General features: G+C 44.5%; 1 protein-coding gene across 4 annotated transcripts in view; it reads right to left on the bottom strand.

Moving 5' to 3' along the window:
- Nucleotides 1-8,256, bottom strand: part of TPRG1 (tumor protein p63 regulated 1) — a 123,539-nt gene extending 115,283 nt beyond the window's left edge. Inside the window, exons 1-2 of one of the 4 annotated variants that reach the window (XM_056565459.1) lie at nucleotides 7,838-7,990; nucleotides 3,427-3,475 (exon numbers count right to left, since the gene is read on the bottom strand). Coding sequence is in view for 1 of the 4 variants with exons in the window: in XM_056565457.1 (XP_056421432.1) it covers nucleotides 7,641-7,647 (7 nt within the window). In the remaining 3 variants the exon portion in view is untranslated. Of the gene's footprint in view, nucleotides 1-3,426; nucleotides 3,476-7,640; nucleotides 7,749-7,837; nucleotides 7,993-8,233 lie in introns of those variants that run through there. The other 3 variants (XM_056565460.1, XM_056565458.1, XM_056565457.1) reach the window with 3 other exon arrangements.
- Nucleotides 8,257-19,212: the final 10,956 nt, after the last annotated feature.

Here is a 19,212-nt window from a genome sequence, read left to right on the forward strand (position 1 = left end):
GATTTTCCTCCTTTAAAATTGGGTGCGTCTTATATGGCGAAAAATCCGGTACTCTTTTTTTTTATTATTATTATTTTTTTTTGTTTTCCACTGGAGTACCCCTTTAATCTTAGAGAGTCCAGTGTGCTCAAGGGTCCATGCCTGGCTTCTAATACTGGTAATTAAATTTCTCTGTAGAGACATCCTCCTGGCTGCGGAGCCTCGGCCATAATTATATATGGTTATTAAGAACCGTGTGAGACAGACCAGTGGAACAAATGGCTTTACATTTCCTGCCGGACACTAAGCTCCTTCCTAAATAGGGATAATAATATGAATTCTCAAATATTCTTATTCGTATGTGTATGCATGGAAATATCTAGAACTACAGATCAAACTTTTTTTTTTTTTTGTTTTATTTTTTATAAAGGGGTAGGACTCATTTTTGTGGTGTATAACAGTTAAAATTCATTGAGAAATAGACAAATGATATATGAAGTGATGATTGTGCGGTATAATTTACCTTATATTTTTATAGTTCAGACATTTACGCACACGGCGGTACGACACCTTGTGTTTGTTTATTTTTTATTACATTATTTTATTTTATTTTTTTAAATGGAAAAAGGGGAGTGATTAATACTTATTAGGGAAGGGGTTAAATCACTTTGATTAACTTCCTGCCGCTGATAGGGACCTGAGATTTTGCCACAGATGTCCCAATCAGCTCCGATGAGCTACTGGCAATGTTAGATCCCACATTTAGACGCCACAATCATCTTTGATTTTACCATCTTAAGGCTTAAAGGACATCTGCAGCGAAAAAAACGTATCCCCTATCCACAGATTCTCCCGAACGGGGCCCCCGGAATTGTATAGTGTACGCACACGCCGCCCTCCATACAGGTCTATGGGAGAGGCAGGGAGGCACGAACACTGCATCCCCGCCTCTCCCATAGAGATACATGGAGGGGGGCGTGTCGGCCGCAAAGTCATGCTGCAACCCACAAATCTCCTGCACGGGAGAGCCGCGGCAATGCCGGGGCCCCGTGAGGGAGATCCCAGTGTTCTGACCCCCCACGATCAGACACTTATGCCCTATCCTGTGAATAAAAGCCAATCTCCATTTACTCTTGAGCTTAATTTAAAGAAAACTGATAAGTAGAGATGAAGCCTGCAGAGGGGAAAAACTGCTGAAAAATACAGGACACAAGTCATGGACAATGGTCAAACATATGCCCAGATTTATCAATCTGTCTGACACAAAAACTGGAGTAATCTGCCCACAGCAACCAATCACAGCTCAGCTTTCATAACATCTTAACACGCTCTGGTAAAGTGAAAGCTGAGCTGTGATTGGCTGTAGTGGGAAAACCAGATAGTTTCTGTCCACAGGCAAATTGGTAAATTTGGGCCATAGTGTTAGTCCTCATGTACACATACAACAGCATCCTATTTTTGTTATAGTCATCAGCATATCAACAGAACAGTAAACACTCATCATATATACCACCGCAGTCTCATGCAGCATTCATTTAGTTGAATGGACCAAACATAGTCTAATAGTGTAAGAATACAGGACTCAAGAGTGAGGCCACTTGAAGGATGTCAGACCCCTGATGAACGAAAATTGATGGTCTATCCTGAGAGTAGGTATGGAAAACTCCTTTAAATGGCCCCTAGACATCTTATCCCCTACCCAAAGGATAGGGGATAAGATGTCCGATCTCAGGGGTCCCATCTCTGGGGACCCCCGCAATCTCCCTGCTGCACCCGCCATTCATTTAGAGTGTCCGGTTCAGCACCAGAGGCTCGTGACTTCACGGCAGCACCCTGAGCCTCTACCCCGCATTGCCAGTCATCTGGCATGGAGTGAAGTTCGCTCTGTGCACCAGATGCTTGGGGTTCTGCAGCCGAGATCGCAGGGGTCCCCAGTGGCGGGACCCCCATGATCAGACATCTTATGCCCTGCTTTAGATAGGGCATAAGATGTCTAGGGGCAGAGAACCCCTTCAACATATACCAAACAGTATTGTCATAGACCAAGCTAGAATGCCTCACATACATTTTTCTGCTGTATAGATAAGCATGGTCTGCCTTACTTTCCAATATCAGGGAACACTATTCATACACTCGTGTCACAAGAAGATAGTCGAGGTGGCACTATCACTTAATCGAGGCGAGTACAGGTGAGTCTCAGGAGACCGGCTACTACGGGAGAAAGTCCTAATGCTGAGTCTGGCGGTGCTGGAGAAGCACAAAAGACGAAATCAACAGCAAAGTAATAAACAGTAATCCGCACTCACTGTTAAACTCCAGGCTTCCAGTTCCTACATGGAATCAGTAGCGGACCCTTGTTTGCAGAAGGGAGGCGACTGCCGGCAGTTTCACGCTGTGCGCACTTCTTCCGGCCTCTCATCTATACACTGAATCCAGACATAACCCTCTTAAACATAAGCTATAAGGACACACTTTTGGAATGCACTGGCCCCATAGAATCCTATAGGAACGGTTAAGTATAAACAATGGATGGAGAAGTACCATGGAGACACTTGTGACTCGCATTGTTTTAGTCTCATACAAACCATTGCAGTCATCTCCTCTATCAAAACATAAGAACCTGTTTGACCACACCATGAAAGCATAACCTGTCCTTATCTGTTCAGGGAACGTCTCAGTATTCCATATGTTGTGTTTATAAACCTTAGATTTACCCGTCATATTCCTGATGTCTTCCTATACACATTTTTCCATCCAGGTTGTTGCAATATCATGCGTTGGCTATGTTCACATTGTGAAATGTCTGCACGGAAAATCCACCGACAGCAGAGCGCCGGCAGACCATACTGAAGCTAGGACCGCTCGGGAATGTGCTGTCTCATAGACCGTAATGCATTTCCTTGTGAAATCCGCAGAAAGATTAGACAGGTCTATTCTTTCTGCAGACGCAAGAATCAGAATTTCTACGCAGAAACATCTGGCGCGGAAATTCTGCCGTGTGAACAGTGCAGCAGAATCCCATTGGGAATGTCCGTGTGGAATTCTTCTGCCGTGTGAACATGGCCTTACCGTGTAGCATTCTGTTACCATAGACATGCATTGTACTAAAGACAAATACATCGAAATCCAACGGAGTCAAAAAAGTTGGAAAAAATTACTGCATAGGCGCCTTTATTTTGCTGTTTTCAACAGTGTGGTCTTCTGCGCTATTGAAGACGGCAAAATAAATGAAGTGGCCTGAACGTAGTCACTGACTATTCAAGTGCATAGACCCACCACTGTGTACCTCAGTATATGTTGGCATCATTTTTTTGGCGGGATACTAATGTATAGCTGGGACACACAGCTGTACCTCTGTGTGAATTCATCTGATCTTGTAAAAAGAAGATATCCTGATGGAACTTTGTCAAATGGAGACAGACAGACACTTTTAATCACGATAAAAACCTCATAATGGGCTCAGCTTCTGGGACCAGTCGATACTTCTACAATAAACCTATAAAATAAGAATTTCCACAAAGTTAAGAATCCTTACTCCATGTTCACCCAACAAAATCTCTGACTGGAGATTCCGAGGTTGTCCAGTGCCAACAGCAGTCAGCGTTCGGACCAAGCGGACTGCATTGCCATCCCTATAGATGGCAGTGCATTTCTGACTGTATCCCCCAAAAGAATTAACAAGTTCAATCTTTCTGCAGTGTGTGTGGTAGTGCAGTATAATATTAAAAACAATAGGAATCTGCTGCAATGGAATTTCCAATTGCAATTCCGTTATGTCAACGCAGCCTAAGGATGCCTACACATACTAGTAACTAGCAGTGGGTTTTAATGGGTCTGTGGACAGCCCGCAATAGTGTCAAATCTGCACTGCCAGCGACCCCATTCAAATAAATGGTAGCTTAACTTTTAGCGGATTTCTTGCAATGGGAACACCGCTGCTAGTTACTAGTGTGTGAACGCACTCTAAGACTGGAATTATACATGCAGTGGTTGGCACAGTTGTTGGTTGTTAGCCTCTGAGCGCTCTCATCCCAAAGTCTCCCTGCCGCACGGAGGTCCCGCGGATTAAAGCGCATTACATGGTTGGTGAGTGCAAGTTCACCCTTCTATGATATTTTGGATTGTATGCTATTTTTTCAAGACTTAACACCCCACCAGTATATATATTATCAGCTACGGCCACTGGACACTTATCAGACTGCGCGGTTATATAGTCGTTATAGGTAGAATATGATATGACTGTGCCCTCTGTTCCTCCCCTGGATGTTGTATATATGTATATATATTGTAGATATATCAGGAAGACCACAGGGTACAGTAGTTTAATATTTTGCAAACTGTAATACAGAGCTAATGATAATTTATGGGGCTATTCACAAAGGTATTTGAAGGAGTACTGCAGCAATAGACAAGTTATCCCCTATCCACGGGATAGGGGATAAGAGTCTGATCGCAGGGGTCCGACCTCTGGGACCCGGCACTTATACGGCTAATGCTCGTGTCGTTGACCTCACTAAGAGCCCTAGGACTAAGATTCAGCATCTCCCAAACTCCCATAGAGATACATAGAGGGGGCATGTCGGCCGCGGTGGCCAGAGCATTTCACTCTTGTACCCAGGCAGCACAATGTCTCGGGCCGGCCCTGCCCTTATACATCTGTATACCAATATGCTCATGTAAACCAGGCCCTAGACTAAATCTTATATGGTGGAAACGCTGGGTATTTCCCCTGTATGTGTAGAGGAGTAATGCAGCAGGTAAATAGATGAGATTTTACACCTGCACTTACACAAAGTATCAGCCGAGTTTGAGTTGCGCATTTTTTTTAAAGTCACATGATATATTTATCGTACTCTCTTGCCATTACTAAACCATGATCCCACACACGTCGGAAAAAAGTGCAAGTACTATGAAAGTGACATAAACCAAATATGCCAAAAATTACACAACAGCACAATGATAAAGGCATCATGTTGCCTTATTCTATGTTCACGGGAAACACTGTATTAGGGTACGTTCACACGTGCGGATCCCCAGCGCATATTACGTTGCGGATCCACCGCTGAAGGACCACTGTATGCTGCCTTTACAGGTGCCTGCTCAGAGCGGCAATACACCTCTACGAGCAGACACACTGCGATGTGCGAGTTGCCGTTCACGTGCAGTATACACGCACATCGCGGCAGCATACTCGCACATGGCGGCAGCTCTCGTCCTAGCTCATAGAGCAGGGGGAGTGGCCGCGATGTGTGCGAGTACACCGCGTATGTGCAGCAACTCACACATCGCTTCAGTGTGTCTGCTTGTAGCGGCATATTGCCAGTCCGAGCAGGCACCTGTAAAGGCAGCATACAGTGGTCCATTAGCGGCGGATTTGCAGAGTAATACGCGCTGGGGATCCACTCGTGTGAACGTACCCTTATGGTCTATTGACTCGTACAGTTGCGCAGATTTGATGTACAGGATTTCCTCCAGCAAATTCCAATGTAAATTAAATGGCTGAGCACAGCTTCAAACCCTGTGCATCAAATCTGCGTGGGATACTGTACGTGTGAATAGACCCTTAGGGTGCGTTCACACGTGCGTATTCTTGTTGCACATCTGCTGCTGCAAATTTCGCTGTCCATTGACTTCAGTGGGCAGTTAAATCTGCTGAAGCAAATCTGCAGCAGAAAATATGCATGTGTGAACGCACCCTAACAGTGCAGGAGAGTTAAAGTGTACCTGTCATCAACAATTTTTTTTAATATAATGTAGAAAATACCATTATAGGTATATTTGTAATACACATTGGTTAAAAAATGTGTATATTTTTGTCCCTACAGCTATTGCATGTGTCTATGAGGAGTCCAAATACAGGAAGTGAGGTCGGACAAGCAGGGCTCTGTACAGTAAGAAAAATCAGGACAGTGTTCCCTGAGGCTCTATAACAGCTCCTGGTTCATACATCAGGATGATTGACAAGCCAGGAGCCTGCACAGATCCCTGCTTGTCCCGCCCTCACTTCCTGTATTTGGTCTCCTCATAGAGACACATAGACAATAGCTGCAGGGACAAAAATATCCACATATATTACAAATATACATATAAATGCATATAATGGTATTAGGGAAAAATACTTAGGGGATTGATAGATAGGGCCCCTTGTACCCAAAATAATGATATGAATTACCCTTGGTGAAAAATTATTTTCATGGATATTACATGAACACACCAATTAGGTCGGATAAAATGTAACTTTTACTAAATAATCATATAAAATAAATCTCAAAAAATCATCATGGTTACTGTATAGGTCACCAAGATAAAGGGTAGAGATGAGCGAACTTACAGTAAATTCGATTCATCACGAACTTCTCGGCTCGGCAGTTGATGACTTTTCCTGCATAAATTAGTTCAGCTTTCCGATGCTCTGGTGGGTGAGAAAAGGTGGATGCAGTCCTAGGAGACTCTTTCCTAGGAATGTATCCACCTTTTCCAGCCCACCGGAGCACCTGAAGGCTGAACTAATTTACGCAGGAAAAGTCTTCAACTGCCGAGCCGAGAAGTTCGTGACGAATCGAATTTACTGTAAGTTCGCTCATCTCTAATAAAGGGGAATACGGATACAGGTGATTACCCTAAACTACCTAAAATGGGCCCTTACTATATAAGTGTGGATAGGAAAGGGAACATAAAAGCAATACCAACAAATTCAGATGGAAAGTTTGTGTGAACTTGCCAAACTTTCCATCTGAATTTGTTGGTATTGCTTTTATGTTCCCTTTCCTATCCACACTTATATAGTAAGGGCCCATTTTAGGTAGTTTAGGTAATCACCTGTATCCGTATTCCCCTTTATCTTGGTGACCTATACAGTAACCATGATGATTTTTTGAGATTTATTTTATATGATTATTTAGTAAAAGTTACATTTTATCCGACCTAATTGGTGTGTTCCTTATGTCATATAATGGTATTATCTACATTATATAAAAAGTTTTTGTTGACGACAGGTACACTTTAAGGGTGCGTTCCCACAGGGCATATACGCAGCGTATTTGACGCTGCGCAAAATTTATGGCAGCAGCGGGAAATACGCTGCGTATCCCTTGGTCACTATACACACAGGGCTTTCCGGCGGCAGCCCTATGTGTGTAGTGAGTTTTGGAGGCGGAGCCATATGCCGGCGTGTCTGTGACGCGCGGCTCCGCCTCCAAAACTCACTGCACACATAGGGCTGCCGCCGGAAAGCCCTGTGTGTATAGTGACCAAGGGATACGCAGCGTATTTCCCGCTGCTGCCATAAATTTTGCGCAGCGTCAAATACGCTGCGTATACGCCCTGTGGGAACGCACCCTAAATTACTACAAAAGAATAGTGCTGTCGCTTTCCTCGCTGTACAGCAGTGGTTTCCAAACGGTGAACCTCCAGCTGTTGCAAAACTACAACTCCCAGCATGCCCGGACAGCCGTTGGCTGTCCGGGCATGCTGGGAGCTGTAGTTTTGCAACAGCTGGAGGTCCACCATTTGGAGACCACTGCTTTGCATAGAACAACCACATAGGTACATTGTGCAGGTGCCCATAGCAACCAATCAGGTCGTAAACTATTAGGTTGCTATGGGTAACTGCTCGCCCCTTTAACTCGTTCTGATCCATGTCCCCTTGGCCTCTCTATGACTTCTCATGCAGGCTGTGATCAGAAGGGGTGGAGCTGCAGCTGGTACATGTAGTTGGCATGGCACTGGGTAAGGCAGGATCAGGGTGGGGCAGCCTGAAGTTCTTCTATAAGTTCAGTAACTTGTAGAGCAGAAGATGGGGCGATACCATTACCGTCCCTCATACGGGGGGTGCGGAGGACACCGGACACAGTCTTACCGTACACACCGGACCCCGGTCACCGTCCTGCTGTGGCTGTAATGACTGCTCCTGGAGGCTGAGCTGACTATACCGCCCGCCCCGGCCCTTGTGATCTGAATAGGAAGTGCTGCTGGCTGTGCCGTTAAAGTGGTAGTGCCGGTTCTCTAATGTGCACCGGAGCGTTACTGAGGGGTGAGTCAGGGGGAGGAGAGAACCAGGAAAGTCAGACTGGAGATCACATGACTCAATTACAGTAATGACCCGCATGACTGCAATTGTGCAGGAAGAAAACAGACGGTAGGGCTAGCGATGGTGAGCGTGAATGATATTAGCTAAGCAGAAATGAAGAGTGCTTCTTTAATCCTCCCCTCTCCGTGTAATGGTGGTGTGACAAGCAGTCTGTAATGATAGTACCCTCTATAAGTGAATGGAAAGGGGGGGCGCAGGGATGGACACACTTTTCACTGAGGTGCTATAGAAACACATCTCACTTTAGAACAGACAGGAAGAGGTTAAGAATGGGCTGGGTTAAGAATCTGCTTACATAGCCCCTCCCCTCGCTCAGGGATAGGCCAGGTGAGCTGTCAATCAAAAGCAAAATAGGGCGCGCGTGTTTCTCCTGGAAGTCACTACAACTGACAAAACAGAGCGGCCGATCACGTGACAGGCAGAGGCAGAGTAAAGCAGGCAGCTCATAGTGATGAACTGCAGGGGTCGAATTCGCAATATTTTGCAAATATATAGGCAAATCTTAACAAAATTCGCATATTCGCTATGTTTGTTCTTTTTTTTTTTCATGCAAAAATTCGTAATGAAATGAAATCCGCATAGTGCGCATGCGTGATTATATCTCACCTAAATTATCAACTGGAAGTGCTGATATTCGTGAATATTTGCATATATTCGGGGAAAAAAGGAATATTCATCATTACTAATATATATATATTCCTTTCCGAATATTCGCGCTCAACGCTACTGATGAGCAAAGAGGGGCTCCTGCAGTACAGCCCGGAGTGTGTATGGCTACAGGAGCAGAAGAGAGTTCAACTATTACAAAAGAAAAGTGGTGTCACTGCCCTCGCTGTACAGCAAAGGTCTCCAAATCGTGAGCCTCCAGATATTGCAAACTTTTAACTCCCAGCATGCCCGGACAGCCGTTACCTTCCTGTGTAAATGTAGCCTAAGGGTTATCCAGCAAAATCCTTTTTTTATTTTTTTTTTCCTTTTTAAAGGGGTACTCCGGTGAAAACCTTTTTTTCTTTTAAATCAACTGGTGGCAGAAAGTTAAACATATTTATAAATTACTTCTATTGAAAAATCTTAATCCTTCCCGTACTTATTAGCTGCTGAATACTACAGAGGAAATTCTTTTCTTTTTGGAATGCTCTCTGATGACATCACGAGCACAGTTCTCTCTGCTGATGTCATTATAATAATAATAACGCTTTATTTATTGTTGTCCTTAGTGGGATTTGAACCCAAGTCCCCAGTGCTAACCACTGAGCCACCATGCTGCCCTTAGCATACATCTGCTATGCACGGCTGCTAAAATGGACAGAGATGTCAGCAGAGAGCACTGTGCTCGTGATGTCATCAGTGTTCCAAAAAGAAAGGCATTTCCTCTGTAGCATTCAGCAGCTAATAAGTACTGGAAGGATTAAGATTTTTCAAAAGAAGTAATTTACAAATATGTTTTACTTTCTGCCACCAGTTGATTTAAAAGAAAAAAGGTTTTCACCGGAGTACCCCTTTAATCCCTTAAGGACCAGGTTTTTTTCTGTTTTTGCACTTTCATTTTTTCCTCCTTACCTTTTAACCTCCTAAGGAGCCAAGACCCCGCATCACACCGGGTCGGTCCCGGCTGCTATTCATAGCCGGGACCCATGGCTATCAGCGCACAGCACCGATCGTTGTGCCACGTGCTATGAACCCTTCAGACGCGGCAATCAAAGTTGACCGCTGAATCTGAAAGTGAAAGTAAACGCTTCCCGGCAGCTCAGTCAGGCTGATCGGGACATGAGATAAAATTGCGATGTTCCGATCAGCTAGGACGCAAGCGGAGGTCTCCTTACGTGTCTCCGCGGCGTCCGATCGGGGTTTGATTGCTCCAAGCCTGAGCTACAGGCTTGAGCATTCGAGCCCCTATATCGCCGATCCATGCAAAGCTATGGCTTTGCAGTGATCAGCATAAGAGATCAGTGTGTGCAGTGTTATAGGTCCCTATGGGAACTATAACGCTGCAAAAAAAATGTAAAAAAAAAGTTAATAAAGGTCATTTAACCCCTTCCCTAATAAAAGTTTGAATCACCCTCCTTTTTCCCATAAAAAATAAACATATGTGGTATCGCCGCATGCGCAAAAGTCCAAACTATAAAAAATATATCATTAATTAAATCGCATGGTCAATGGTGTACGCGCAAAAAAATTCCAAAATAGCGTATTTTTGGTCACTTTTTATATCATGAAAAAATGAATAAAAAGCAATCAAAAAGTCCAATCAATACAAAAATGGTATTGATAAAAACTTCAGAACACGGCGCAAAAAATGAGTCCTCATACCACCCCGTACGCAGAAAAATAAAAAAAGTTATAGGGGTTAGAAGATGAGAATTTTTAACATACACATTTTCCTCCATGTAGTTATGATTTTTTTCCGAAGTACGACAATATTAAACCTATATAAGTAGGGTATCATTTTAACCATATGGACCTACAGAATAAAGAGAAAGTGTTATTTTTACCGAAAAATTTACTGCGTAGAAACGGAAGCCACAAAATTTACAAAATGATATTTTTTCTTCAATTTTTGTCACACAATGTTTTTTTTTTTTCATTTCGCCGTGGATTTTTGGGTAAAATAACTAATGTCACTGCGAAGTAGAATTGGTGGCGCAAAAAATAAGCCATCATATGGAATTTTATGTGCAAAATTGAAAGGGTTATGATTTTTAGAACGTGATGAGGAAAAAATGAAAATGCAAAAAAGGAAAAACGCTGCGTCCTTAAGGGGTTTAAAATCGTAACTCTCTAAATTATGCACCTAAAAATCCATATGATGGCTTATTTTTTGCGCCACCAATTCTACTTTATAATGACATCAGTCATTTTACCCAAAAATCGATGATGAAACGGAAAAGAAAATCATTGTGCGTCAAAATTTTAAGAAAAAACACCATTTTATAACTTTGGGGGCTTCCGTTTCTACGCAGTGCATTTTTCGGTAAAAATGACACCTTCACTTTATTCTGTGGGTCCATAGGATTAAAATGATACCCTACTTATATACCATATATACTCGAGTATAAGCCGACCCGAGTATAAGCCGAGACCCCTAATTTCAACCCAAAATCCCAGGAAAAGTTATTGACTCGAGTATAAGCCTAGGGTGGGAAATACCTCATCCCCCCCCTGTCATCATCCAGACCCGTCATTAACATCCTCATCATCATCCCCTTGTCATCATCCCACACATCCCCCCTTCATCATCCCCTTATCATCCCACACATCCCCCCTTCATCATCCCCTTATCATCCCACACATCCCCCCTTCATCATCCCCTTATCATCCCGCACATCCCCCCTTCATCATCCCCTTATCATCCCACACATCCCCCCTTCATCATCCCCTTATCATCCCACACCCCCCCCCCCTTCATCATCCCCACACCCCCCCCTTCATCATCCTCTTCTCATCATTCGCCCTCAGTGGTCTTCAACCTGCGGACCTCCAGAGGTTTCAAAACTACAACTCCCAGCAAGCCCGGGCAGCCATCGGCTGTCCGGGCTTGCTGGGAGTTGTAGTTTTGAAACCTCCGGAGGTCCGCAGGTTGAAGACCACTGCGGCCTTCAACATCATCCAGCCCCCCTCTCACCCCCTTTAGTTCTGAGTACTCACCTCCGCTCGGCGCTGGTCCGGTCCTGCAGGGCTGTCCGGAGAGGAGGTGGTCCGGTGGGGAGGTGGTCCGGGCTGCTATCTTCACCGGGGGCGCCTCTTCTCCGCGCTTCCGGCCCGGAATAGAGCCGTTGCCTTGACAATGACGCAGAATTACGTTGGCAATGAACGCACCTCTGCGTCGTTGTCACGGCAACGTGACTATTCTGAGGCCGGGCCCGAAGCGCTTAGAAGAGGCCTCCCCGGTGAAGATAGCAGCCCGGAACCAGTATCCCACCGGACCACCTCCTCACCGGACAGTCCTGCAGGACCGGACCAGCGCCGAGCGGAGGTGAGTACTCAGAACTAAAGGGGGTGAGAGGGGGCTGGATGATGTTGAAGGCCGCAGTGGTCTTCAACCTGCGGACCTCCGGAGGTTTCAAAACTACAACTCCCAGCAAGCCCGGACAGCCGATGGCTGCCCGGGCTTGCTGGGAGTTGTAGTTTTGAAACCTCTGGAGGTCCGCAGGTTGAAGACCACTGCGGGTGGGGGAGTTCACTCGAGTATAAGCCGAGGGGGGTGTTTTCAGCACGAAAAATCGTGCTGAAAAACTCGGCCTATACTCGAGTATATACGGTAGGTTTGATTTTGTCTTACTTCTGGAAAAAATCCTAACTACATGCAGGAAAATGTATACGTTTAAAATTGTCATCTTCTGACTCCTATAACATTTTTTTTTTCGGTTATGGGGTGGTATGATGGCTCATTTTTTGCGCCATGATCTGAAGTTTTTAGGGGTACCATTTTGATATTGATCGGACTTTTTAATCGCTTTTTATTCATTTTTTCATTATATAAAAAGGGAACAAAAAATACACAATTTTTTGCGCGTACGCCATTGACCGTGCGGTTTAATTAACGATATATTTTTATAGTTCGGACATTTACGCACGCGGCAAAACCACATATGTTTATTTTTATTTACACTTTTCTTTTTAAATGGGAAAATTGGGTGATTCAAACTTTTATTAGGGAAGGGGTTAAATGATCTTTATTCACTTTTTTTCACTTTTTTTTTTTTGCAGTGTTGTAGTTCCCATAGGGACCTATAACACTGCACACACTGATCTTTTACATTGATCAATGGTTTCTCATAGGAAACCATTGATCAATGATTCTGCCGCTTGATTGCTCATGCCTGGATCTCAGGCACTGAGCAGTCATTCGGCAAACGGACAACAGGAGGCAGGTAAGGGAACCTCCTGCTGTCCTACAGCTGTTTGGGATGCCGCGATTTCACCCCGGCAATCCCGAACAGCTCCCTTAGCTAACCGGCATTGGTTTACTTTCACTTTAGACGCGGCATTCAACTTTAAACGCCGCGTCTAAAGGGTTAATAAAGTGCGGCACCGCGATCACTGCCGCGCGCTATTAGCCACGGGTCTCGCTATGAGGGGGCCTTTAACTGTATATGGGGCACGGAGGGCGCCCATGGCCCTCTTTTGAAGACCTAGCAACACCCCTGCTGGAGGTTGTAGTTTTGCAACAGTTGGAGGGCCGCTGATTTGGAAACACTGCTCTAAGTGCACATTCAAACCATGTTTAGCTAATACAGTCACTGGGGAAATTTCAAAACTGGCAGCTACCGTATCCCCGCCAGACCTGGCCTGCATCTTATTCATTTAAAGGAGCTGACCAACGTCAGATAGTGACTCCAGTCAGCTCATTTTTGCACCGTATCCGGGTTTGTTGCCGGATTGAAAACTGAGGCATACCATGGTTTTCAGTCCAGCTACAAAACCGGATATGGGAGTGGCCGATTTTGATATTTCCCCGCTGGATCCGGTGACTGTATTAGCTAAACATGGTGCGAATGCACCCTGAGGCTTCGTTCACATATGTGTCGGAGGCTCCACTCAGGGCTGCACAATAGACACCAACAGATCCCATTGACTTTAACCCCTTTAAGATGTTATCTGGGGGGGAAAACGTATCTCCTATCCATAGGATCCGACTGCTGGAACCCCCGCAATCTCCTTTACAGCTGCTCAACTTACCAGTCTCTTAAGCAGCCCTCACCTTTGAAGAAGCAGAGGAGTGGTGGCCCACTCAGCCTGTCACTGTCAGACTCTATTAGCAGATCGCCCCAGCACCCGCACAGGCTAAGAGAGGAGGACTCTCTCGAACCTATCAAACCCCCACTTAAAGAGTTAATGGCAGAGATAGCCAGTGTCTGTCATAGACTGTGAATGCATGACAAATTGCAGCTCAGGAAGTAAATGTACATTCTGAAGCGTTAAATTGCCACTGTCAGGCTGGGCCTATGGCTCGAGATTTGGAGGACCCACAGGCATAGCGCCTGACTGCAACAGTCTCATTATCACCCGCTCTCACATATTTAGGATTCTAATCCTTCTCCCACTGCAGGGCTTTACCCCATTCCACTCAGAGCATAATCCTGTCTGGCTGCAGCATCATCTTTGTCCCAACTAAGGCACAAGCAAAGACAAAGTCCAGGAAGTGAGGAAGGAATTTAGCACTCCTCTGTGCTTATTCTTGTCCTATCAGACTCCTGACTGAAAAAAGAAAGGATGGCTTTACTGGACAGCCTGCAGTGATGGGATGAATAGACACAGCACAGTACAGCAGACTCAGGGCAGAAGAGAATGCATGGTAAGTAAAAGTGGGCTCAGTGCTTGCCTCGGACACGCACTTTTCTGAGCAGTGGAAATTTGTGAGCCAAATACAGAAGCTAGACATATAAACAAAACATGCAAAGAATCTGCATGACCTGGTGAGTAACATGGAAGCATTATGTTTTCTATGATATGACAGGTATGCTTTAGGCCTAATCAGACTTGCTTACAAAACACCTGAGACTGAATTTTCCAAGTAACCAATAGACACACTACTTCCATATGAGCCATTATTATGAAGAGACATGATAGCCCTGAGTACAGACAGCTCCGCTGCAGGATTTGGTTAGGAAAGGATGAACTATTCTCAGGTAAAACAATAAGACTAATGGGAATAACTAGATTCTTGTCAGCAGCCTGATGTATATCATACATAAAGGAAACTGAGCAATCACAGTGCCTCATTTGTGATTAATTATACAAAGCCAAATGAAGTAAATAACAGGCATAAAAATAATAGAAGGGGGTTCACAACAAAGCTACAAATAGTAAGCAAGTGCTCCCTGTTATCAGCCATATGGAGCACTTTTGAGAGGTATACAACAGGTTACTGTGTACTGTCAGCACAAATAATTCACTTAGACAGCACATATTAGGACTAGTAGGAGCTAAATTTAAAGGACATCTGCAGCGGTACAAACACTTATCCCCTATCCTCAAGATAGGAGATAAGTGTTTGATCGCGGGGGTCCGAACGCTGGGACCCCCTGTGATCTCCTGTACGGGGCCGCGGCTGTCCCGTGCAGGAGGCGTGCCAGCCGCAGCATGACGCTGCGGCCGGCACGCCTCCTCCATACATCTCTATGGGAGAGGTGGGGAAGCAGCATTCGTGCCTCCCCGCATCCCCCATAGAACTGTATGGGGACAGGGAGGAGACGGGGCGTCACCGTCGTCGACCTCTAGGTCGACGCTACGCGCCTTAGCGCTCACCATAAGCGCTTATGGCGGCGCCCCATCCACACATGAGGATGATTGACAAGCCAGGAGCCTGCACAGAGCCCTGCTTGTCCTGCCCTCACTTCCTGTGTTTGGATTCCTCACAGGCAATAGCTGCATGGACAGCACATTTTTACATAGAAATATACATATTTTTTAACCAATGTGTATTACACATATACATATAATTGTTTTATCTACATTATATAAAGTTTTTGTTGAGGACAGGTACACTTTCAGCTGCTGTATGCTACAGAGAAAGCTGTGAAGTTCTTTTCAGTCCTACCACACTGCTCTCTGCTGACACCTCTGTCTGTGTCAAGAACTATCCAGAGCAGGAGAGGTTTGCTATGGGGATTTGCTTCTACTCTGGACAGTTCCTGACATGGACAGAGGTGTTAGCAGAGAGCACTGTGGTCACACAAAAAAGAACTATACAACTTTCTCTGGAGCATACAGCAACTTCATCTGGAGCATACAGCAGCTGATAAGTACTGGAAGGATTAAGATTTTTTAATAGAAGTGATTTACAAATCTGTTTAACTTTCTGGCACCAGTTGATTTGAAAAAAAAAAAAAAAGTTTTCCACCGGAGTACCCGTTTAACTAAAAGTAGTTGAGTATGTTTTATTTATTTTTTTTGCTCCCTTTATTTCTCTTCTTTCCTTTCCCCTGGTTTTATATTACTTAACCTCTTAAGGACCAAGGACGTACCAGTACGTCCTGAGTCCTTTCCCTTTCTGTAACGCGGGGCCACAACGTAATGGGTCGGGCCTGGCCGCTAACAACGGGCGGGACCCCTGGCTAATAGCACGCAGCACTGATCGCAGTGTCGCGCGCTATTAACCCTTTAGACGTGGCATTCAAAGTTGAGCGCTGCCTCTAAAGTGAAAGTAAATCATTACCAGTTAGCTCAGGGGGCTGTTCGGGATCGCAGCGGCGAAATCGTGGCATCCTGAACAGCTGTAGGACACAAGGAGGGCCCCTACCTGCCTCCTGGTGTCCGCTCGCCGAATGACTGCTCAGTGCCTGAGATCCAGGCATGAGCAGTCAAGCGGCAGAATCATTGATCAATGGTTTCCTATGAGAAACCATTGATCAATGTAAAAGATCAGTGTGTGCAGTGTTATAGTTTACACAACTAGTCCCTAAAGGAAGTCAGGGATTACTTTCTACGAAAAATTATTAAAGCCCGGGGCAAAGGAAGCCCAGGGCACAAGATCCCTATTACAGGGAGACTTCCCTAAAACGTAACTTTTAATGGTGCTCTGATAAAATATTTGTGACCAAAACATTAAAATCCCATGTCAGGGTCCACTGTGTTCTGATAACTGTGAATAAATTCACTAGTATAATTGTATAGGGAACTGCAGTTTCCCTTTATCTGAGTGGGCCGAGACAGATTTAAAACACTATCATTTGCCCCCCTCTACTAGTTTCGGCGCTACTGCACCGTCCTCAGGAGGAACAATGGGCAAACACCTTCCCACGTGTCAAGCACTTCTTTATATATGGTCTGTTTGTGCTGTCATCACTCAGCGACAGGTATCTCAACCTATCCGGAGTGTTTAATTTTAAGGAACCAATCACAGAAATCCATTCCGGTTTACCTGTCCTGGATTATCCAATCACTATGTTGCTGTCTTACCTGTCAGCTCTATGCGCCACATTTCCGCATTGCGCCCGCTCATGTGATCTATCACATGAACACTGGGCCGTCTCGTTCACAGTTGCGCACGCGCACGGACTTAGAATTTATCCGCTATCTGCTGTATCCCCGAATGTCTCTAACGCGCACGCGCGCAAACTTAGAGATTCTGCCATGTCGGCGCCGCGGTACGCCTGTACTATCGCACAGAGCCCCCTTGCCGAGCATGCGCCTGGACTTAGAAATTTATCATGTGCAAATACCTGCACTATCATATGGGATGGCTGTGCATATAGAATGGCTGTGAGTGTTTACATAGAGCCCCACTACTGATAGATTGGTTATAATTCTGTCAGATATACAGATACCATATATCTAAGATTTATCATAGAGTTACCTGATATGTCCACCTCTATGGCATATAAACCGCATTCACAACCGGGTAAGTATCTATTAACAGATTCCATGAATACAGTGAAATAGATTAGAATAAGATAAATAAATAAATAATGTCCCTCAGATGACTAAATATGTTGTGATTAGGATAGGCATATTACTTTTATGGATTACTGTGTTGGTTTCTGTCTTATATTACAACATCAAAAGTGTCAGGTAAGTAATAGGTAAGTATCTATTAACGAATTCCATTAATCCAGTAAAATGAAATAAGTTGCAAAAAAATATATAGTGTCTCTCAGATGACTACTCATATTATGAACGAGACAGGCATATTACTTTCTTGGATCACTATGTTGGTTTCTATCTTTTATTTTAATCATCAAAGATATCGGAAGTACATGGGAAGGTAAAAGCTGGTCAATTCATAATATAATGAAACAAGTCTTCTATACATAAGCTGGTTCATGCTTATTCCAAAAAAGCAGCAAAGGAAAAGCCTTCGTTTAGGCCCACCGGTGCCATGCACCTCAAACGATGAATCCATCTCGCTTCTTCTTTCAGTAGATTCTTGTCAATGTCACCTCGTCTTGGGCCCAAGCGTAGTTGACATATCCCTACAAAATTAATTTCTGCCAGATTGTTATTATGTCTCAACTGCATGTGTCGAGATACCGAGGTATCTTTCTTCGTGCGTATACAACTCAAATGTTGTGAGATACGCCTTTTCATTTCTTGAGTGGTTTTGCCCACATAAATCCTAGGACACGTGCATGCAGCCACGTAAATCACGTTTTTACTGCTGCAGTTTATAAATTGTCTGATATCATAGGATCGGGAGTCTATGGGGTTCACAAATTGTTTCGTTTTCCTCATATAGGGGCAGAAGGAGCAATGGCCACAGGGGTAAGACCCAACTGTGTTGCTCTTAAGCCAGGTATCCCTTCTCTCTACTGTGTCCAGATGGCTTCGGACAAGTTGATCACGTAAGTTCGGACCTCTCCTATAGGTGATACTCGGATTGTCACCTATCAATGGTCCCAGGTCCTTATCTTTCGAGAGAAGATGCCAATGCTTCCTCATAATCCCCATTATCTTATGTGTGTAACCATCATAGCTCCCAATGCAGCGTATATGTTCCGGTCCCCTTGTTGGGGGTGTCTGTGACAGAGTAGCCACTCTGTCCGTGCCTCGTGCCCGATTGTATGCTTTTTTCAGATGTTTTTTAGGATAACCTCGGTTTCTAAATCTGTGATACAGTTTCTCACTTTCTTCAACGAACTTCAAGTCTTCAGAGCAATTACGACGTGCTCGTAAGTATTGTCCTATGGGTATGCTGGATTTCAACCGATCCGGGTGCCAGCTTTCCCAATGTAGTAGGGAGTTAGCTGAGGTAGGTTTACGATACACCTGGGTCTGTAACTTATAGTCCCCATCTATATAGATGTGTAGATCCAGGAAGTTAATGCTGGATCCTCCAATTTCGCTGGTGAACACCATGCCAATCTCATTGGAATTTAATTGATGAACGAAATCAGTGAAAAGTGAAGTATCTCCGTCCCAAAGAATCAGGACATCATCGATATAACGCCCCCAAAAAATAATGTGACTGGTGAATGAACTAAAACCTTCAGAAAAAACAATAGTGTCCTCCCACCACCCTAAAGAAAGATTAGCATACGTAAGTGCACATGAAGACCCCATGGCTGTGCCCTGTTTCTGATGATAAAAAGTGCCATTAAATAAAAAATAATTGTGAGTTAGGATGAACCGTAGTAGTTCAAGAATGAAAGAATTGTGTTCAGTGAAAAATGTGCTTTTCGTGCTCAAAAAATGTGTGATAGCGG

The sequence above is a fragment of the Hyla sarda genome, chromosome 3, assembly GCF_029499605.1.
Source record: "Hyla sarda isolate aHylSar1 chromosome 3, aHylSar1.hap1, whole genome shotgun sequence".
Taxonomy (NCBI): domain Eukaryota; kingdom Metazoa; phylum Chordata; class Amphibia; order Anura; family Hylidae; genus Hyla; species Hyla sarda.